General features: G+C 50.5%; 2 protein-coding genes across 4 annotated transcripts in view; one reads left to right on the plus strand and one right to left on the minus strand.

The window, feature by feature from the left end:
- Positions 1-2,100: 2,100 nt before the first annotated feature.
- Positions 2,101-13,579, plus strand: Pin1 (peptidylprolyl cis/trans isomerase, NIMA-interacting 1). 2 transcript variants are annotated; one of them, NM_001106701.2, is made up of 4 exons: positions 2,205-2,268; positions 5,554-5,772; positions 12,115-12,225; positions 13,049-13,579. In NM_001106701.2, exons 1-4 carry the CDS (start codon positions 2,211-2,213, stop codon positions 13,156-13,158), a joined length of 498 nt encoding a protein of 165 aa, NP_001100171.1. In that variant the 5' UTR covers positions 2,205-2,210; the 3' UTR covers positions 13,159-13,579. The 2 variants fall into 2 exon arrangements, with proteins under 2 accessions (XP_063121107.1, NP_001100171.1); XM_063265037.1 differs by lacking the exon at positions 5,554-5,772 and having other exon boundaries at positions 2,101-2,268.
- Positions 13,580-17,265: 3,686 nt separating this feature from the next.
- The window catches only part of Olfm2 (olfactomedin 2), a 77,714-nt gene continuing 72,829 nt past the window's right edge, over positions 17,266-22,150 (minus strand). Inside the window, exons 4-6 of one of the 2 annotated variants that reach the window (XM_006242643.4) lie at positions 21,804-22,023; positions 21,374-21,480; positions 17,266-18,354 (exon numbers count right to left, since the gene is read on the minus strand). In XM_006242643.4, the coding sequence (XP_006242705.1) occupies positions 17,677-18,354; positions 21,374-21,480; positions 21,804-22,023 (1,005 nt within the window). In that variant the 3' untranslated portion in view covers positions 17,266-17,676. The remainder of the gene's footprint in view (positions 18,355-21,373; positions 21,481-21,803; positions 22,024-22,150) is intronic. The other variant, NM_001015017.1, reaches the window with a different exon arrangement.

Below are 22,150 nucleotides of genomic sequence, written 5' to 3' on the forward strand. Positions count from 1 at the left end.
TGAAATTTGGTCAAGTGGAGTGGTCTCATAACAGAGCTGTCCACTGACCTCCACACATGCACTCAGGTTAATAATAAATATTATTTAGTTTTTGAGGTGAATTTTGTTGTTTATGAAACAAGCTCTCTCTATGTAGCCCTGGCCTGCCTGATACTTGAATGTAGATCTGGCTGGCACTGAACCCAGATAGTCACCTGACTATCTCCTGAGTTCTGAGATTAAAGGCAAGACCACCACCCTGCATAAAATAAAGTATTGTTGAGACAAGATTTCTCTGTGTAACAGCCCTATCTCTCCTGGAATTCCTTTTGTAAACCATGCTGGCCTCAAACTCAGATCCCTCTGTCTCTGCCTCCCCAGTGCTGGGATTAAAATCATGTGCTAGCACGTCCAGCAAGGTAGACATTTTTAATGGAACCTTATGTGAATGCATTGAGTGTTTCTGGCTCAGAAGAATGCAGAAGCTTTTTTATCTGGTCTATATACTTCTGTACTGGTTTGAAATAAAGTAGCCTTATTAAATCTGTCATGTAATTCTTTTACTACTATAGCTTGAACTCTAGGTCTGGACTATTCTACCATTCTACCCCACCTTTTTTTCTCTCTCTCTTCCCTTTTTTTTTTTTTAGACTTGTCTTTCTTTGTAGCCTTAGGTATCCTGGAACTCACTGTACAAACCAGGTTGGCTTCAAACTCACAAAGATGTTCGTGTGTCAATTGATCAGGCTTGGTTACCACTGAGCCCTTGGGCCCATGCTTTGCTATTGAAAGGCTATTGAAAATCATTAATTAGCTAGGGCCAGCAAGATGGGTAACTTGCCACCAAGCCTGACAACTTTAGTTTGACCTTCAGAACCCCATGGTGGAAGGAGAGAACAGATTGCCACAAATTGTCCTCTTGATTACACAGCTTTCATGGCGGTATCCCTTATAAATGTAATAGTTTTTTAAAGTGATTTTTTAAAAATTCTTGAAACAGGGATTCTCTGTGTAGCTCTGGCTGTCCTGGAACTCACTTTGTACACCAGGCTGGCCTCAAGCTCAGAGATCTGATTGCCTCTGCCTCCTAAGTGTAGGATTAAAGGCGTTTGCCACCAGCACTAGGCATAAAGTAACATTTTAAAATTCTTATATATATGAATTGCCTGCATGTATGTATGAATGTGTACCACATGCAGGTCTGGTGAATTGAAAGGTCTAATGGAAGGGCAGCTAGTGCTTTAACCACTGAGCCATCTCTCTAGCTGTCTTTTTTTTTTTTTTTTTTTTTTGATTCGTTCATTCGTTTGTTGAGACAAGTTTCCTGTGTAGCCTTAGCTGTGCTGAAATTCACTTTGTAGAGCAGGCTGGTCTCGAACTCAGAACTGCCTGCCTTTGCCTCCTGAGTACTAGGATTGAAGGTATACATTAACACACCGTTTTCCTCAGACTACCAGTTGACTAAAACCGGTCGTTGGAGCCGCCCACCCTCTCCTACCCCCTTTCCTCGGTCTAGTGGTAATGCTCTCACCCATCAGTCACCTGCCTAGAAGTCAGGAGGAGCCCATGGAGAAGGAATAAGTCGAAGTAGGTTCTAAAAAAGACATGGAAAGTGGGTGAATAAACCAGTGAAATGGTTCGCCTTGCAAAAACCGAAAAGGACTGGTTTCGCTTTGGACATCTGGAGGAAAAGGTGGGAAGAAGAACTCAAAAGCCAAATTTAGGCTCTGAATAGTTAGCCTTTTGTCACCAAGGCAACTGCATTGCTATGGCAACGGCAAAGTACAGCAAAAGCACCCATGTACCTTAGTTCCAGCTGGCCACTTCCGCGTGGATTCTGGCGGACCTCCGAGAAAGGCTTGAGAAGGCCGGATTGGCTGCCGCAGGAGCCAGTCAAATAAGCACTATTTTATCGGCTAAGCGCACCAAAAAGGGTGGAGCGCCCTTTTGACGCTTAAAGGGAGCCGCTTGCCGGGTTGGAGCATCCAATAGACGTAGCTTCCAGACGAGCCAATCAGTAGCGGTGTTGGGAAGGTGAGGGTAGTGGGTGGAGGGTGTGTGTAGGGGTGGTCCAGGAGGCCGCGGGAGAGCCCAATAAAAGGCTCGAGAGCTCGAGGCGTTGTGCTGCCGTCCAATTGGCGTCTCGATTGGATGAGCCAATCAACAGCGGCGCTGGTCTGGCGCGGGGTCAGAGCCGCGGAGGCGGAGCAGGCGCTGCGGCAGGAGGGAAGATGGCGGACGAGGAGAAGCTGCCGTCCGGGTGGGAGAAGCGTATGAGTCGCAGCTCAGGTACCTCTTAGGGGTCGCCCAGGGCCCGGGGCGAGGCCTGGAGGTTGCGGAAGTTGGGCTTGAGCTCGCCTGCACAGGCGAGTCGCATCACCGTCCTGCTTCGGGCATGGAGATCTGGCCTCCTCCGCGGCATAACGGGCCCGGAAAGCCAGATACTGAGGTAGGAGGTGGGGCAGGCACAGGCGCGCCCCGGTTCTCGCCCACCACTGGGCCCCGGTGCTCTGAGGCGACGAGTCTGCACCTCGGAGTTCCCTTGAGAGGAAGATCGGGATTCGGTGCAGAGGGCGTGGGCCGCCCTGCTCTGGTTTCTCGGGCAGCATCCGAGACACGTGCCCGCTCATCCCCCTATCGGGACCCAGGGACAGTGATGGCTCCTAACCAGGACAGTTCGTCTCTGGGTCAAGCATGGTGCCAAACTCTTTGAAAGACTTCAGTTCTTTTACAAGTCTACGCCGGTGTGTGCTCCCGCTTCCCCTCCCCCTCTCCCTCCTGCCTTCTCTCACTCTCTCCTTCCACCCCTCCCTCTCTCTCCCACCCACCTCTCCACTCTTCCTCTTCCTCCTATCCCCACCTCCACCTCTGTTCCTCCATCTCCCTCTCCCTCCTCCCTCGCTCCCTCTCTTTTCTTGGTTCATGCTCTCCTCCCCCCCACACCCCGGTTGCTACCATCTTTCAAGAAAGGAATTGCTCTCATATTTCAAGAGGGAGAAACTGAGGCCAGACATGGAAAGAACTCATCTGATAATGCAGTTCAGTCACTGGGAATGCCCTAGATTGCAATGATTTTTTTTTTTTTTTGATCTCAAATGTCCCCTTCCCAGTGTCAGTGGCAACGCCTAGAGTAGCCTACAAGCATTTCAGGTAGCCAGGGTCAATGCAACCTACAGAGCTCACTCAAAATTCTTAGTTATTAAGCATCAAGGTTCTGGACACTGCATATGTTAACTCTCTGAACCCAGCTAGGTTTAATGTCATTCACTTTCCACCTTTTTATCAAGAGTGGATGTGGAAAGGCATTAGACAGAGCCTCATAAAGACAGGTTACTCTTGAATTCCTGATCCCCCTGCTTCAGCTCCCCCAAGTGCTGAGATTACAGGCATGCACCACTTTGCCCAATTTATTTATTGAAACAATCTTTACTAATAATATTAGTAATACTGTATTTAATGTATGTGCATGTGAAGGTCAGACAATCTTAACTTGCAAGAGTTTTCTTCCTTCTACCATGAGTAGATTGTGAACTCCGTCAGATTTGGCTGCAAGCACTTACCCATTGAGCCATTTTCCTTTCTAAGATGTGTGTGTTTGTGTGTGTGTGAGAGAGAGAGAGAGAGAGAGAGAGAGAGAGAGAGAGAGAGAGAGAGAGAGAAAGAAAGAAAGAAAGAGTGCGCAAGAGCGAGCATGAGCGCTCAGACGATACTTATCCAAGGATGACCTTGAACCTCTGGTGTTCTGCTGGGATTACATCACACAGAGGTAAAGTCTTGCTGTGTAGCCCAAGCTTGCTTCCAACTCATGATCCTTGTGCTTCAGCCTCTCACGCACTGGGACTAAAGTTATAAGCCTTTATGCTCTGATGTCCTTATTCTCTTGTCCCAGTCTACAGATGAGAAAGCTGAGGTTCAGGGAAGGTGACCTGACAAAGGTTTTAGTTGGATTTATCCCCAGAGGCTTTGGGCTGCTCCATTCCTAGGGTGGGGTTGTGACCTCTAGCATAAACTTGTCTCTAACTGGGTGTGGTGGCACACAGCTGTATTTCCAGCACTTAGGCAGAAGCAGGAGGAGATCTGGTTCATGGTTGTCCTGGGCTACGTACACTTTTTTAAAAAATACATGTATGGGTATTAGGCTTGCATGTGTATTCCATATGCATGCAGTGCCCACCAAGAAGCCTGAAGAGACAGTTGTGAGCCTCCACATGGGTACTGGAAATTGAACTCCAGTCCAATAGAGGAGCAGATGGTGCTGTTAATCTCCGGGCCATCTATCCAGCCCCCATAGTGAAACTCTTTTACACACACACACCCCTATACCTGCCCCTCTGCTTAGTTATGCTTGTCATTTGTTCTCAGTAGGACTATGAAAAGCCCTTCCTTCATGGGTAACATCCAGCTCTTCTCCTATGCTAGATCAGCTGTGTAACCCAGGTAGACTCAGCCCTTGGAGTGACCCAGAATCTACTGGGTCCTTCCTTCAGGCTTCTGCCATACCCCTTCCTCCTCTTTTACCTTTCACTTTTTTGAGTCCGTCTTGCAAACTTACTTTTACTGGCTTCAATCTGCAGACATCCATCCTCTTGCCTCAGCCTCCCTAGTGCTAGGCAAACAGCATGTTCCACTAAGCCAGAGTTTTCCCTTGAGGTTTTGATTTTCCATCTGTCTCCTTTATGCCCTCACAGCCACTCAGATGACATCAGGCCCTGAGTAATGCTACCCCTTGCTCTCTGACTTAGGCTACCAGTGCAGGGGTTAAGACTGGAGCTTTGAGGGCTGGGGATTTAGCTCAGTGGTAGAGCGCTTACCTAGGAAGCACAAGGCCCTGGGTTCGGTCCCCAGCTCCGAAAAAAAAGAACCAAAAAAAAAAAAAAAAAAAAAAAAAGACTGGAGCTTTGGAGTAACTTTCTCTGTTTATGCACAAGACACAACTGCTGCTGCTGTGAGCAGAGGAGGGGGAGGTGCTGCCTGGGTTTTTGTGGAACGAAGCAATGGGTAAAAACAGTTATACTCTACCTTTTGGTGATATGTGATCCTGGGACTTGAACCTAGAACCTCACAATGCCATGCAAGCACTGATCCTCAGCCCATGCTGTCTGTTTGTTTATCTATGTTTGGAATTGGGTCCAGTGTAGCCAAGGCTATCTCAAACTATAGCTGAGGATGCTTTTGAAAATCTGGTCCTATTATTCTGTAAGGTGGCATTATGCCATGTGGAGGTCAGAGGACATCTTGAGACTGATGGGTTCTCTCCTTCCACTTGGCAAGTTCCTGGAGATCAAACTCAGGTTGTCAGACTTGGCAAGTTCCTTTATTTGCCGAGCCATCTAGAAGGCCTGGAAGCTGTTTTATCTGATTTACTGGTTTAGTGTCTGTCTGGTACCACCTAAAGCATTAGCATAGTCCTGACAGGTCCTATGGGGACAGCATCCTCCCAAGCCTATAGCATGGGGTAGACCAGGAAATGGATCTGTTAAAGAAGATACCTCCCAAGCCAGTCCTCATCCTAGCTTTTGGGATGGAGTCCTCCTCAGACCAGCCCCAGCTGAAGTAGGTGCTGCTCTCCCCCAGGCCGTGTCTACTACTTCAATCACATCACCAACGCCAGCCAGTGGGAGCGGCCCAGCGGAGGCAGCACCGTTGGAGGCGGCAGCAAGAATGGCCAGGGTGAGCCTGCCAGGGTGCGCTGCTCACACCTGCTGGTGAAGCACAGCCAATCTCGGAGGCCCTCATCCTGGCGGCAGGAAAAGATCACCAGGAGCAAAGAGGAGGCCTTGGAGCTGATCAATGGTGAGCAGGGGCAGGGGAGCAGGGGCTTGTTGGAAGGCCTCTTTCAGCTGGGCCAGAGGGCCTATCTCACTTTCTTTTCCTGTTCCTGTGACAAAGTACTCTTGACAAGGGCCAACAAGAGGGTTCAGCAGGCAAAGGCACTTGCTGCTAAAGCTGCGGGCCTAGGTTCCATTCCAGGATGCATGTGGTGGAGAGCCCACTCCTGGGAGTTCTCTCATCCCACCATGGAATGTATGCTTTCCTGCCCCAACAAATCAGTACAGTTTAACTGCTAAGCAGTTTAATAGAGAAAGGTTTGTTTGGGCTCATGTCACACACAGTTCCAGGTCACAGTTCACCACACAGGGAAGTCATAGTGAAGGAGCAGATCCTATCACAACCTTGTCAGGAACAAAGAATGATGTATTTGCTAGTTAGTGCTCAGCTTGCCTTCTCTGGATTTAAAAGAGAACCCCAGCCACTCTGGATTCGTCACGTGGACAATAAGCATTCCTCATCACGGACCGTGTAGAAGTCCCACCAGACCCTCACCCCGTCTGGTCAGCAGTCACTCCTGGAAAAGTGCTATACTGTATTAGGGTTGTGACTCAGTTGTTAACGTGCTTCCCCAACTCTCGGGAAACCTTGGCTTTAGTCCCTAGGACCCTGTGAACCTGGCATGATCATGCAAACCTGTAATCTCTGCATGGAGATAGAGACAGAGAATCAGAGGTTCAGGCTGGGGCTGGGAAGACACTTGCCACTAAACTTGAGGGCCTGAATTCAGTTCCTGGGACCTACATAGTGGAAGAAGAGAACCTACTCCCTCGGGCTGTATTCTGACTCAGTAGCATGTATGCACATATAAATGCATTCTTTTTAAGTCCTAGGTCCCACATACTGAGTTCAAGCCACGTGACGACCTTATCTTGAAAAGAAGTGCCTATATTGGGATGAGCTTGGCCCATGCAGGCCCTCGCTCTTTCTTTTCTGCTTGCCATTTGGAGTGGCCAGGTCTAGAAAGTCAGCACCCTTACTTGATAGTAGCAGTGTTTGATGAGCTCTGTGATCTAGGAGATTTGGAGCTTCACTCAAGACTCAGTTTTCTCTTGTGTGAAATGAGCACGGAGACATCCCAGAGGCCATTGCAGCAGTGCAGTGATAGAAGGCAGCCTTGGACAATGGGAGTCATCCTGAGTGATGATGTCATCAGGGAGAGGCCTGGGCAATAGACCAGGAACTGGTAAGCACAGAGCCGGCCCTGTAGAGTGAGGAGTCTGTTTTGATGAATATGTGTATAGGTGTTTGCCTGCATGTGTGTATGTATATGTAGCATGTGTGTGCCTGGTGTCAGAGGAGTTTAGAAGGCATCGAGTTAAAATTGTGTTAGGTTTTTTCAGCTACTACGTGGGTGCTGTAAACTAAACCCAGGTTTTTTGTAAACTTAGCCTGTGCTACAGGCATCTAATCTATCTTTTCAGCCGTGTGTGTATGGAAGTGTGGAAGTCAAAGGACAATTCTTAGGGGTGGACTTTCGCCCACTGTATGAGTCCCAGGGATTGAACTCAGATCAGTAGGCTTGGCAGCAAGTGCAGTCACCTGTTAGGCCATCTTGCCAGCCTTTTGTGTGATGTGTGTGTTTATTTTTATATACACTACATGAATGCCTGCTGCCCATACAGGCCATACATCAGATGCCCAGGAACTAGAGTTACAGGCACTTGTGAGCCGCCGTGTGTATGCTGTAACCCAAACCTGGGTCCTCAGGAAGAGCCAGCCAGGCTCCTAAGCACTGGCCCAGCTCTCCAGTTTGTGTGGTTTCATTGAGAACACTGGCTCACCTGGAACCTAGAGCTTATCGCAGGGGGATCAGGTGACAGTGTCAGGAGCAGTGTCTACCCCACTGCTAGCCTGGGCCTGGGGTGCCTCGAGGAAACAGACCCTCCGCATTCCTGCACTGGCTCCTCTACAGCTGCTGGACAGCAGCCAGAAGCCTGAGGCCCAGCTGTGTCGTTGCCATGTCCTTGTCTGGGACAGCCAAGCTGTGGACATACCCTGGCTCCCTGTTCCTGTTGCCTTGTCCCTGCTCATCCAGGTCCTGAGAGTCCAGGGAGACCAGAACCAGAGTGTGAGCAGCACCCTTTCCAGGCAGGCTTCCAAGATGAGCCACCTCCTCTGGCCGAGTGACGTCCACCCAGCCTGGGGGCCTGTGGCTGTGTCTCTGGCCCTCCCCAACCACACCCTTCCCCTGTTGGCAGCCTGTGATCTAAACATTTTCAGGTTGAGGAACCACCCTTTTGGTTCCTTATGTACCTTAGTCTGCAGCAACGCAATGCCTTAAGCTCTGTAGCTTAGTTTCCTTCTCACAGTTCCTCAAAAATCTATGCCTCATGTTTCCCCTAGAGTCACTCTCAAAAACCAGCCACCACCTTTCCCACTCTCCCCTGTACATTCCTAGAGAGATTGCTTTTCTGACTTGCAGGTAGCTCCTTCTGTCATGTCCTTTGGTGGCCTTGGCTGTCATTCGGCTTGGCTTGGTTTTTTAAGACAGGGTTTCTCTGTGTGGCCCTGGCTGTCCTGGAGCTCTCTGTGTAGACTATACTAGAGGTCCTCTGCTGCTGCCTCTCAGTGCTGGGATTAAAGGTGTGCACCTTGGCTCTCTTCATCTCCCTTTAAATTTAGAGCCTAGGCAGCCTGGTAATTCCCCATGTAGCCAACAGTGACCTTGAATTCTAACCTGCTCATCTCTGGCTCCTAAGTGCTGGGATTACAGGTTTGCACTGCTGTCCCTGATTTAGAGATGGAACCTGGGGCCTGGTGTAGGAAGAACAATCTACCAGTTGAGCTAAAGCCTGGCTGTACCTCTTCTTATGAATAGGTACTCATCGGATTATTCAGGGCCCACCCTTACAGACTCCTTGTCTCCCAGGATAGTCATACCAGGAACCATGGCTTCTTCATAATGATGTCAGGACACTGGCATGCAGCCCATAGCAGAGGAATAAGCATTTGCATCGTTGTCAAGGGTTTGTTCTACATCAGCCCTGACCATGGCAGTCATTCACTCATCCCTCAGAACAACCCTCTGAAGTGAGAGCTCCCATTAGCCCATTACATTTTTTTTCTTTTACACTTACTTATTTTTGTGTACAGGTATGGCAGGCATGTGCAGGCATGTGGAGGTTAGAGGATAACCTGCAGGAAGAGTTGGTTCTCTGTTCTTGAGCTCAAATAGTTAGGCATGGCACAAGCACCTTTACCCACTGAACCGTCTCCCTGGTTCCCACCCAGTGCATAGGCCGGTCCCTTCCCCGAGGCCATGGATATTGGATACTCAAAAGTCTGGGGAACCACAAAGCAGGGTCAGATCCCAGCAACTGGAGTCTAAAGCTGGGCCTGCCACTCTCCTGAACCTTAAGGACTGTTGAACCCACACATGTCTGCAGAGATTCAACTGTTATGCCTGCTGTGTAGAGGACTCCTGAACATCCTTGTCTTAGTCACTGCTCCATTGTTCCATTGCTGTGAAGAGACAGCATGATCAAGGCAACTCTCTTAAAAGGGGTGCATTTAATTGGGGCTGGCTTACCATTTCAGAGGTTAGTCCATTATCAGCTTATCAGGGAGCGTGGCGCCACAAATGGCACTGGGCAAGGAACCAAGAGCTTTACATCCTGATCCACAGACAGACAGGCAGAGAGAAACACTGGGCTTGGTGTGGCTGTTTGAAATCTCAGCCCATGCCTAGTGCCACGCTTCTTACAAGGCTATGCATACTATGCATTCAAATATATGAGCCTATGGGGCCATTTGTATTCAAGCTACTACAACCCCAAAGCAAGTACAGGGCCCTGTTCCAGTCTGGAAGCTCTGGAGAGGCTGCTTCAAGAGGCAGGCAGAGTTCTTCCCAGAGTCCTGGCTGGGGTGCTGTTGCCAAGGCATTCTCAGAGGAGTTGTTTCTTCCCCACATCCCGTTGAGGCTGCAAGTTGTCCTGTGAAGGCCCAGGGAGTCTGGCCTCAGCCCTGAATACAGAAATCCAGGTAACAAAAGGCGAGAGAGAACAGTGTCTCTTTCTAAAGAGTAGTGATAGTCCCATCTCCTTCCTCATGGATAGTTTCTGCTTCGTTCATCCACTAATCCCATGGCCACCAGGAATTCCTGTCCTGTACCCAGGTCTAGATATAGGAGTGGGAACAGTGGTAAATGAGGGCCCCTGGATAGGTTTATTTTTTGCGACAGTGTCTGTGCCTCGGAGTCCTGAGTGCTGGGATTGATTGTAGGGTTGTCTCGTGCAGCCCAGAGCTTTCTTTTTTTTTTTTTTTTTTTTTTTAAGATTTATTTATTTATTATATATGAGTACACTGTAGCTGTCTTCAGACACACCAGAAGAGGGCATCAGATCTCATTACAGATGGTTGTGAGCCACCATGTGGTTGCTGGGATTTGAACTCAGGACCTCTGGAAGAGCAGGCAGTGCTCTAACCACTGAGCCATCTCTCCAGCCACCAGAGCTTTCTTCATTAAATGGCTAGAGCTTGACTGTAAGAAGCCCTCTGACTATCCCATCTACATTTCCCTGTGGCCAGGCTACATCTGGGTGATACTGCCCTGGCTGGAACTGAACAGGATTCCTGAGTATATCCTTTGATCCCCACAGAAGAACACAACCAGACAGCCAGGGAAATGAGAATCAGGAGTTTACCAGGTCAAGGTCACTAATATGATTCATTCTGTACTAGGGGACTCTTGACACCAAGGCAGAACAGAGGGGAGTTGGGGAGCCCTTGATAGACAGGTATGCCCTAGCAGGTTGTAGACCAAACATCAAGGTAACTACCATGTAATACATTCAGATAGGGGTGACCCTTGGGCTGTCTGTCAAGTCATATGCCTGCCCCATGTGTCAGGCACTGGACCCTACCGAAGCATGAGGTCCAGAGCCCTTGGGAAGGGGCTGGGTCCTGGTCCACAAGGTGTTGGTTGTATCAGCTAGAAACCTCTATCCCCCAACAGCAGCTGTGTCAGGCCACCCTCCTGTCTGCAGAGATCACTGTGGGGCCTAATGCAGAATGCATGGCTGTGACCAGCACACAGTTGAAGCAGAAAGGTGAAGATTCAAGGGTAGCCTGAGCTGCATAGGATGCTCTGTCTCAGAAGTAAAAGGACAAGAGTCCTTTCCAGGCCAGCTGCTCAGGTCAGGGTGGCTACCCTGGGAGCCTCTGTGTGCCAGGGCTACAAGTTAGACAGAAGTTGGGGGCAGGATGGGCTGTCTTATGTCTGTGTCGAGGGCTTTCTTGTCCACCTTGGGTGCTACCTAGACCCAGGTGCCTGTCAATCTCCCCACCTAACACATGACTGAGTGTGCATAACACATGCACGTGCACTGTGCTCCCAAGACGTGAGTTACACATTCATGGTACTGTGGTCTCACTCCTTGGGGCCAGCTCCTTTAAACTTTCTTGTTGTTTGTCTGACTTTGTTTTGTTTTGGTGGGGTTTGGTGGTTGGTTGGTCAGAGTGTTTGAAAGGTCAGAGGACATAACTTGCAGAAGTTGATTCTTTCCTTCTACTGTTGTAAGTCCCAGGGATAGAACTCAGATGGAGACTTTGCGAGAAGTGTTTTTGTTGTGGTTGAGGCTTTGCTTCAGTCACTATTCACCTTTCTCCCAGCAGCCCTGGCTTCCTGACCCTGCAGGAGAGTCATGGCCCAGTATAGCCTCTTTAATGTCTCCTGGGCTCTGCCAATGCAGTGTGGTGCCCTGCCTGTGGGACCATTGTGCGGGCACTCACACACAGCCCTTACAGCCTCACCTCAAGGTCTTTTTAGAGTGTTCTAGTGAGTTCTCTGCTGTGCCTCCCATGTTGCACAGGTGGGGACTCCTGCTGCCCACGGCTGCAGATGCCGCCAGCTCCTGTGCAGAGCTTGGCTGCATGCTAACCCCCTGGGGGTCTCCAGAGCCTTGAGATTGCCCCAGGAATAGGGGCGGGCAGTCACCTGCTGTGGGATTGCAGCTCTGTGTCCAGGCCTGGGAAGAGTCACTGTGTGCGTGTGGGGTGCTAACGTTCTTGTGCACCTACAGATGACTAGCCTGGCTATTGAGGTCATGTGGCCATAGGTGCTTGGGGATGGGCGACGGGTTTGCACCCTAGGGACATGCGTGTAGGAAGACTGTCTTCATGGGTGCACATAACAAGAGCACATGGTAAGGGTGTGATTGCTTAGGCATGAGTGTATGTGGGTGCTGTCAGCATAACTTTGTAGGGAGCACGGTGCACAGGTCGGGCAGGTCTGGCCCAGCTCTTCCTGCAACCTGTCTGGCCTCTATGTATCTAATGTGGGGCTCTCCCCTTGTATCCCTACAGGCTACATCCAGAAGATTAAGTCAGGAGAGGAGGACTTTGAATCTCTGGCCTCACAGTTCAGTGACTGCAGCTCTGCCAAAGCCAGGGGAGACCTGGGTGCCTTCAGCAGAGGTGGGCAAGAGTAGACACCACCGCACTCCACACCTTCCCTACAGCGTCCTGGGTGGAAGGACCCCAAGAAGGGAGGGAAGCTCAGGAGGATTGACTCTCCTTCACAGGCCTTCCGGTCCACCAGGTGGCAGCATAGCTCTCCTCAGGCTTCCTGGCCTGTGTTTTTTGTACTGCAAAAGGAATATAAAACCTTATCTTTCCTCCCAGGATCATTGCCCCCTCACAGGTCCATCAAGGTGACTCTGTCTTGTCATTGGCATCTTCTGGAAGAGCTATAGGATGGGATCCCTGAGAACTCTAGCACCTGTCCCCCAGAATCAGACCCTTCCTGTTTGGCAGAGGGGAAATGGGCAAGGGAAGCAGCCCAGAGCTCAAACCTGTCTGCCAAGGGCAGAGGATGATAGATCCCATCTTCCTCTTTCCACCTTTTCCTCCTCCTCCCTCCTCTTCTCTCCTTCATCTCTTTGGCATGGGCTAGAAGTGTGAGGTTTGGGCACCTGCCTAGGAGAGGGGGTAGCAAACCTCTGCTCTCAGCCCTGGCTACCTCCCTGCAGGGCAGATAAAGTTTAGCTAGGAACCCGGAGAGTTCATCGTGCAGTGTGTCTAAATGTAGAGCACAGCTCTGCCTACTACCCCTCACGCTGTCCTTGGGCTTCCCAGAGCCTCCTTAATGGGCCTGTGGCCCTCAGCTGGGCTGCAGCTCAGCACTGCACAGTGACAGGGCTATAAACCCCGTGATGAATATGCTTGAGACTGAATGCAGGCAGGAGCCCCATCTGCTGTGCGGCCTGCGCCTGACCTCCACTCCTCTGCTGTCTCACAGGTCAGATGCAGAAACCGTTCGAAGATGCATCGTTTGCTCTACGGACCGGGGAAATGAGTGGGCCGGTGTTCACGGATTCAGGCATCCATATCATCCTACGCACAGAATGAGGGCAGGCACCTGGCCAGCCTGCTTGGGCTGCCACACATACAGCCCATGGACGCCCTTCCTGCTACTGTCACACAGTATTTATTGTTCCTAAAATGACTGGGAGGGGGGCTCTGAGAAGGGGACTCTGAGCATCCCGCTCCCTGTTTGCCCCCATTTGGGGCTGTCCTAGCTAGGCTCCTTCTGGAGGAATCGACTTCAGAAGGGCAGTGGAGGTGGGGAGGCCCCCAGGCTCAGGGGGTCAGAGGTGACCTGATCCCCCGGTCTCAGAGGCAGGCAGGAGGGCCTTTTTCTTGTTAGTTGTATGCTCAGTTCTTCTGTTCCGTTGCGAAAAGCAGACGCTCCATACCTGGCGCTGCAGCAGCTCGGCCTCAGGGTGCGAAGCAGCGCACCGTGCACCTTCCATTAAATCTGGAACCGCTGCGTGGTGGTCCTGTGTCACTACCTTCCTGTGAGGTGTGGGGCCCTGTCTCAGGGATGGCACTTTGCCCACCATGCCCTAAGCCCGGGTGTCCAAACTGTTCTCCCGTTCTAAGAAGCCTTCCTTTCCACAGCCTGGGGTGCTGGCAAGAATGCTTTCCACCAGCTCAACTCCCAGGGCAGCAAGCTACCTCCGAGCCCCACCAGTCCAGACCCAGTTGTGTAAGCCCCTGGGGATTGTTGAGGTCTGCGCACACCACCCCATCCCCCGCCCCGCCTCCAACTGTTAGGTCTGAAAGGCCCTGGGGGAGCCTGGCTCAGCATCTGCCTTGGCACACCCCAGTGCCCACCTCCCCCCAGCACAAGGCAGACTGCTTATTGGTGAGAACGAATCATATCCAGCACCTGCCACCCACTTCTGACTGGTTATTCCTGCGTTCAGCCTTCAGACCTAGCACTCTTCAGGTGTTGTTTCCATGGCAACAAAGGCCCCCTCAACTGGAGGAGAGGGGGCTGGGAAATGGAAGAGAAGAAGGGCTCTACCACCTTGGCTAGGGCCCTATGTCTCCTACAACTGCCTGAGCCTACGGACTGAGGACTGTGGGCTCAGATTCAATCAGGGTTTCTGCATATACCCACAGGGGACGGGGGGGGGGGAATCTGGGGTGTGTGTGTCTCTAACCAGCAAAGCTTGGAGACCAGAGCAATATTAAGCCTGTACCCCGAGAGAGCCCTCCCTCCCCTCAGGCTTGAGTCTCATGAGCAGTCACCTGAGCCTGTTCCCATCTGCTGTTTTCTGGAGCAATCGCTCTTTGCCAGCCGCCTGCTGGAGCATTTGTCATTAGGAAGGTTTAATGAGTTTCTCCCCAGCTCAGACTAGCACAGGCTGAGCTGAGTTGGCCATAGCTCCAGCAAGATGTTCTCTGGTGGGCTAGCGGGGACTCAAGGCAGACAGTCACAGTGTTGCTGTCTTGCAACAGTTGTTGGGTGGGCTCGGAAGCAGTGGCACGCTTCCAAGCGGGGCCTTTGGGGGACAGCAGTGGAGGGGAACCCTATCCAAGGACTCTAGAACATTCTCCCCGGGGCCGCTGCCACATCTTATCCACTGCCTGCAAGAAGCAGGTATTACCATAGGTGATTTGTGTATCCCTGTGTGTGGACATGAGACTTGGTGTCTGTGTTTTGTATGATCCCAACCCTGTCTAGGGTCTGTCCTTTGGACCCCTGCCAACTCCTTCTCATGTCTGTACAGTTGTAAAACCCTACAACTGAACATTGCTGTTAGATAAATGAGTCCCAGGAGCCCACTCAGTGTCCCCAGCATATATTATTAACTACCTGTGGTTTCCCTCACCTGCTCCAAGTTCCCACCCAGACCTGCTACTGGGAACTGGCTATAAATCCTGGGCCTTTAGGATGGCAACAGTGTAACAACCCCCTCCCCCAAGGGATGGAAACTTCTCTTTGTGCAGACTCCACTGCTCATTCTTAATGGGCTCTTCTTAGACCAGACACAGGGGATTCTGGGTTATTGCTGCAGTAGGGAATGGCAGCTTCCTGATTATAGCCAACCGTTCATCTATGATTTAGGGCAAGTTGGTTAATTCAGCACCACATAGCTCAAGACAGACAAATGAATGGAAGTGATGGATGGGTGAGGAGGGTAGGACCAATTGCTCATCCTTTGTGGTTGCAGTGTGCGCGCATGTGTTTGTCTGTACATTTAAGTGTATGTGCATCAAGTGTATGTACATGTGCACAGGTGTGCATGTGTTCATTGACTGTATACACTAAGTAATATGTGTAAGAGTGACACAGTGGGTAGGTGTGCTGTCAGATGCTCTGGCCCAAGTTAACACTCAGCACCCACACGTGACAGACATGTTCACATCAGTCCTGTCCTTATGGTAACATGGCTCTAGGCACGAGTGCACTCTGAGCAAAGGCTAGAATTCCACAGTTCAGCCTGGTTCTCTGAGTCTGAGACCATGACTGCCTTGAGCACAAGTCACAGGTAGGAGCCATGCAAACTCCTTTGCCTTATTCGGGATTCTGAAACAAGGTCTCACCCAGACAGCATCACAGCATCAGCCTCCCCTGAACTGGTATGTCTGGTGGGTTCCTCCATGCCAAGCCTTTACTGTCTTTGGTGGCATGAAGCCTGTCATGCTAATCTGGGGGCTCTCTATCTCTCTTTCTCTCTTGCGTGCGTGTGCGGGCACATATACATGCACACACACACACCCCGTGTCATGCTTGTTCACTTACATGGGAATTAATTGCTCTTTTCGAGGATGCCTTTAGAAATTGGTTTTAAATGAGTGCATTAGGCAGCCCCATTCATTATTCATGGGTTTCCTTCCCAATATGGCATCCAAGTCTGAGTTCCCGGAGATGATTTAATCACAGAGGCCATTAATTAGGGATGGGGACAGCAGCCTCCTGGTGGCCTCAGCCGGGTTGGGTCATGGCTGGTGGAGATCTGCACATGCTGTTCCTGCTGTGGGTTCAGTGGGCTGGTGTGGGAAGCAGCATGTGCCACTGCTCCATTTCAGATGAAAACCCCGCACATCTACTGAGTTGCCCCTCATTTTTGTTATGCCTTGGCCTCAGCCTTCCTGATGCTGTGACTTGAATATGGTTCCTCATGTTGTGGTGACCCTCCAACTATAAAACTATTTTGGTTGCTCTTTCATAACTGTAATTTTGCTAGTTATGAACCATAAACATTTTTGGAGATAGAAGTTTGTCAGAGGGATCCTGACCATGGTTGAAAACTACTGTGTCCTTGTACCTGGCTGACATGAAGCCCTCACACTGGCTCAGTTGGCAAAATAGTTGTGTAGCATGAATGAAGCCTTGGGGTCCAGCCTCAGCATCATTAAAAGCCAGGTGTGGTGCGGGGGCCAAGATCAGGAGGATCAAAAACTCAAGGTCACCTTTGCTATATAGAGCCCAGTCTGCTGTTTTGGACCACTTCCTAACCAATCCTTTATCTTAACCGTGCAGTGCCATGGCTGGGAGCAGCAGGCCTCTGATTGCCCAACCCTATCATGCCACCTGGTTTTTGTTAGGTTGTTTTGGTTGGTGCCTGTTTGTTTAGCATAGTGAATGGGAGACAGAAATGACTGCCAGGTGCAAGTTAACTAAGGAGGAGAATTTGATGGCTCCATTTCAGCCTGCCTGCCTCCAGGACTCCTGCCCCTACTACACTGGGCACATCCCTGTCCCAGCCTCTTAGAATGCAGTGGGTTTGCTCAAAACCTGGGTAGGTAAACTTTTTAAGTCGGTTTAGTCTTGCAGTTAACTAGTATGGCTTGTGTAAAAATGATTCCTGCAGTTACAAAACAGAAGAAATTGGGGGCCCTAACCTTTCTCAGAAGCAGCCAAATTGTTAAAAAGCCATTAGAACCAAACAGCAACATGCTGTTGTGATCAGTGAGTGAGTGCACTGGGGAATGGCCACTAAAGGCCAGTTCTTATCATCATAATAGAATTCTATGTTGTTCTGATCCAATTGCTTTTGATTGAAATGCCTTTGGACTGGGTGAGCTTCTCCAGGGGCTAACTAGCTCTGGGAAGGACTGTCACAGGACCCCACCTCAGGTCACACCAAAGCACAGGGAATAGAGACACTCAGTGGAACCAAGTCCAATGCAATTACCACTGGATACAGAGCAACCCAGGCACCAAATGTCAAAGGTCCAGTTTATTCTGGCAACCCGGAAAGAAAATGTGTAAATAATAAATTTAAAAAACAAAATCCATGCACTCAGATCCAGGGATAGGGTAGGAGTGAGGGATAAGGGATGTGGGAAACTAGGAAAGGAGGAGGGAGAGTGGACAGAGGGAGAGGAGAGAGATTCGATCAATAAGGAAGAGAAGAAGCATCCATAAAAAGGCAGAAAGAAGTGGAGTATCAAAAGCAGAGATCGATAAAATGGAGAAAATGCATGGGTACAGACACAGAACAGAAAGCTGGGCTGGGAAAGGGGAGAGAAGGTATCTAGGAAGGCAAGGGCATGACCAAGAGAAGGCTGGGGGAGGGGGGTGCGTCACAGGCGATGTGGGAAGGCTCCCCACAACCCTTGGAGGGTCTCCTAGGGGTCCCCGGCAGTGCTGATGACGTGGAAGAGGGTGACGTTGTACAGCACCTGGTGCCCGTTGTTCCAGGTATACAGGGCCCGCTCCCTGGGGTTGTAATCCAGCATGGAGATGTGCGAGTACTGGTTGTGGAAGGGCACATCCGTGTACTCATAGCTGGACGTGTTGGTGAAGTACGCAAAGTAGACCTTGGCTCCGGCCAGGTGAGAGTTGGTCACGTAGAGGACACCACAGATCATGAAGGCCTCACCGGCGCTGCGCTTAGGGTACCCAGTGTCCCAGGACCTCACGACCTCCAGGGTGTGAGGGTCCAGCCGGCTGACCACAATGTTGCCCGCGTTCTGGTTGGTGGTATACACAGCCCACAGCCCGCTCTCGTCTACCATGAAGTCCATGTCCGAGAAGCCGCCCCAGGAATAGGGGAAGGTGTTATTGTAACCAGCCCCCGGGAGGCTCCTCTGCACCAACACGGAGCGGGACCGGAAGTGGTACTTAACCACCACATTGCTCTGGTACTTGTTGTAGAACAGAGATCCATTGTATACCACATGGCCCGTACCTGCCCATGGCTGCGGCAGCAGGTGCTGGATGAAGTTCTGGCCTTTGATGAAGTCTCCCAAAGTACGGAACTCCAGCACTCGGCGGCCTTTGTAATAACCATCCATGTACCAGACCTGTAAGAGCAGCAGCCAGTCACTGGAGGGACTGGTCAACCAGGCAAGATCGACCTTTGATCATCAGGGTCAGCCATTATCAGCATGTCACTACTCAGACACAGTCCTTCCTATGACCTTTGTGACCCATTATAGTTCAATGATTGTGAGCATTAGTGGGCCTAGGGAGATGGCTCAAGTGCTTGCCACTCAAACATGAGGACCTGAGTTTGGATCCCAGCATCTGTAAAAGAGCTGGGTACAGTGGTGTAACACACTGCAGGGGAAGTCAGACAGATCTTTGGAGTTCATCAGCCAGCCAGCATAGCCATATTGATGAGCTGCAAATTCTGTGAGAGATCCTGACTAGGGGAAAGAAAGGTTTTAAAGGGCCAGGAATGGGATTGGGGATTTAGCTCAGTGGTAGAGCGCTTGCCTAGCAAGCACAAGGCCCTGGGTTCAGTCCCCAGCTCCAAAAAAAAAGAAAAGGAAAAAAAGAAAAAAGAAAAGAAAAGAAAGGGCCAGGAAGATGGCTCAATGGAGAAGTTCACCTGCTTTGCAAGCAGAGAGATTGAACCCAGAGCTAGCCAAGGTTATGTGTGCCTATAGCCCCAGTGCTCTTGAGAGCAGACAGGAGGCTTGCCTGGGGCATGCTGGTTGACAGACTAGCTCAGAGTTAGTGGGAGCCTATGTCAGGACTAAGACTGGGTGTGATAGAACACGGCTCCTGACAGCCCTTGCCTCTGTGAGCACACACACTCTCTCACACAAACCTGTGCACATCAAATCAAACACACACTAAAAGGAAAAGAGACGAGACACTGTGGAGAGCAATAGAGAAAAAACACGTTGACCACATGCAGGGGCCCACACCTGCCTATGAACATGCCTAATGATTGTGAGCATTAGTGGGCCTGGGAAGATGGCTCACTAATGAACACACAACAAAAGGACCCTAAATTAGTAGTGATGACCTGAAGGGAACGTTTTGCCTCTAGGAGACTTACTGGGATCACAGATTCACTGGACACTGGGCTAAGAATGTTCACTGAACACCTATTGGGTAATAAGGGGTTACTTTGATTTCACTATATTTTCTTTGGTTGGTTTGGTTTTAGTTTGTGAGTAGAGTCTAACTACGGTAGCCCGGGCTGATTTGGAACTCATTTTGTAGACCAAACTGGCCTTGAGTTCACTGAGATACACCCACATCTTCCTCTCGGTGCTGGGATTAAAGATTGCCACCTTGCCTAACCCTGATGTGTTGTCAGTGGCTAACTCCTATGAGCATGAGGTTGTCAGGCATGTCACTGAGCCCTCAGCAGTAGCACTGGCAGCACTGTGCTAAAATGCACCTGTGAGTGCCCTCAGTGTGGAGCTAAGGCCTAAGAAGTTCATTGTCGAAGGATAAGAAAATTACAAGAACGATACGAAGGCACCTGCCCAAGTGTTGGCTCAGAATGCACAGGACTGGTTAAGTTCAAATCCAACTCCAAACTAACCAGTTGGTTGGACCATCGTCATCTGTTGAGGTCCGTGATTACAGTGGAGTGGTGTGGAGTTACTGCCCTGCTCTGTGACACCGGATCCATTGTGATGGTTAGCTTTTAAAGATTTCTTTATTGTGCGTTTTATGCAGGAGTGCTCTATCTGCATGAACACCTGCACCCCAGAAGGCAGCATTGGATCCCATTACAGATGGATGTGAGCCACCATGTGGTTGCTGGGAATTGGAACTCAGGAGCTCTGGAAGAGCAGCCAGTGCTCTTAACCGCTGAGCCATCTCTCCAGCTTGTAGTTAGCTTCAGCTTGAAACAACTGGGAATTGCCTAGGAAGTGAGTCTCAATGAGAGATTGTCTACAGACAGTTGGGCTGTGGACATGTCTATAGGGAATTGTCTTAATTGTCCATTAATGTGGGGAGACCCAGCCCTTTGTGGGCAACACTATTCACTAGACAGGGAGTCCCGAACTGTATGAGACAGGAGAGACTGAGCTGAGCACAAGTAAGCAAGAACGCATGGATGCACTTTCTGATCCTGTCTGTGGTTGTGAGGTGACTAGCTGTTTGAAATTCCTGTCTTGACTTCTCTGCAATGATGGACTTTAACCTGGAATTACAAGTTAAACTAAGCCCTTTCTTCTCTAAGTTACTTTTTGTCAGTATTTCATCAACTACAGAAATGGAACAGGCAGAGGCCAGAGGAGGGCATCGGGTGTCCTGCTGTGTCGCCCTCCACCTCATTTCTTTGAGATAGGGTCTCAACCTTCACCTGGCGCTGGAACCAGTGAGCCCCAGTGATCCCGCTGTCTCTGCTCCTCACAGCAGTGGTGCACATGGCCACTTGTGGATCCCTGGGGTTTGAACTCAGGCCCTCATGTTTGTGCTATTTCCCTCCTTAGCCCTGTGCCAACTTAATTTCTGTTAAGTACTATATGATGTCTGCACCATGACCAGATCGCCTAACTGCAGTTCTCAGAACGCACCCCCTGGTGTCAGACACATGCATGCACCCTGCAACCATATTCTCTAGACAGATGACGTAGACTGACAAGGATGGGAGAACCGCAGCCTCCTGGTCACGAGGCAGTCAAGGGAAGGGCCAAAGACCCAGGATGATGATGGAGTAGAAGTCACCGGTGTGAGACTGCTTCCAAGCCCCACATGGTAGAAGGAGAGAAGTGACCCAGCAAGTTGTCCTCTGACCTATACACACATACTGTAGTGCACATATACACACATATCCATGTGCACACACACTAAATAAGTAAATGATAATGTAACTATCTTTAAACAGTGAGTGGCCTGGACATGGTAGTACACACCCTTCATCCCAGCACTGAAGAAGCAGAGACAGGCAGATCATAACTCTAGCTCTAGGGACATCCGGTGGCCTTTTCTCCTTCAAGTGCACTACCCACCTCCCTATATACACCCATTTTATTAGTTTATAAAAGTAATAAAAATGAAACCTAAATAAGAGACCCAAGTGTGGTTTCCCCGGCACCTGCAGGCAGTCACTGGAGTGGGGTCACTCACCCGACTGTCTGCACTGGGGGCCATCGTGTCAGTCATCCAGGAGCCGAAGCGGGATCCCATGGCTCGGATGGTAATGGGGTTACTGACGCCTGTCAGCTTCCCGCAGCCTGGGAAATGGGAACAGTGGGAGTGAGGATAGGATGTAGCGAAGCTCCGAGGAGGCAGGGCAGCACTGGGAAGGGCTGGGGGCCTAGGGTCAGGGAGGAAACCTGGGTGTGATCTCAGGATGTCAACATGGACATAGAGGATTGAAAATGAGCCAAAGCTGCTTCCAGCTTTGGGGCCTGAGGTGACCTCGGCTTGGGGAGATCGCAGAGGGAGGTTTAGCAGTTAGATGCCATGCCAAACTATACCTAGCTTTGGAGCACACGGCAGCATTAGGGTTGGGTGTGGAGATTGGGGTGGGGCAAGCTTCAGGGTCAAGGCATACCCAGCTTCTGCGCGCAGGCATGGAGTCGGGCCTCCAGGGCCATCACGCGCTGCTGCAAGTCCTCGTACCCGTAGGCACCCATTTCCTCCTGGATGGCAGCCAGGTTGCCTGAGAGGTTCCTCACCTCCTCCCGCAGGCGCACAATGGTCCGTGTGTCTGCTTTGTACTGCTCCAGCACTGAACTCAGGGGCAGCAGCTCTGTCATCCTGTCCTTCAGTTCCTGCTCACCAGGAGAAAATGGCCGCCGATCCGACCCCTTACACTTGACCCTTATCTTCATCCTAGCATCTTGGATACAATACTCATCCCTTGCCAATGGATGCCTTCAGGACCCCAGAGCCCAGCCA

Source organism: Rattus norvegicus, chromosome 8 (genome assembly GCF_036323735.1).
Source record: "Rattus norvegicus strain BN/NHsdMcwi chromosome 8, GRCr8, whole genome shotgun sequence".
NCBI lineage: Eukaryota > Metazoa > Chordata > Mammalia > Rodentia > Muridae > Rattus > Rattus norvegicus.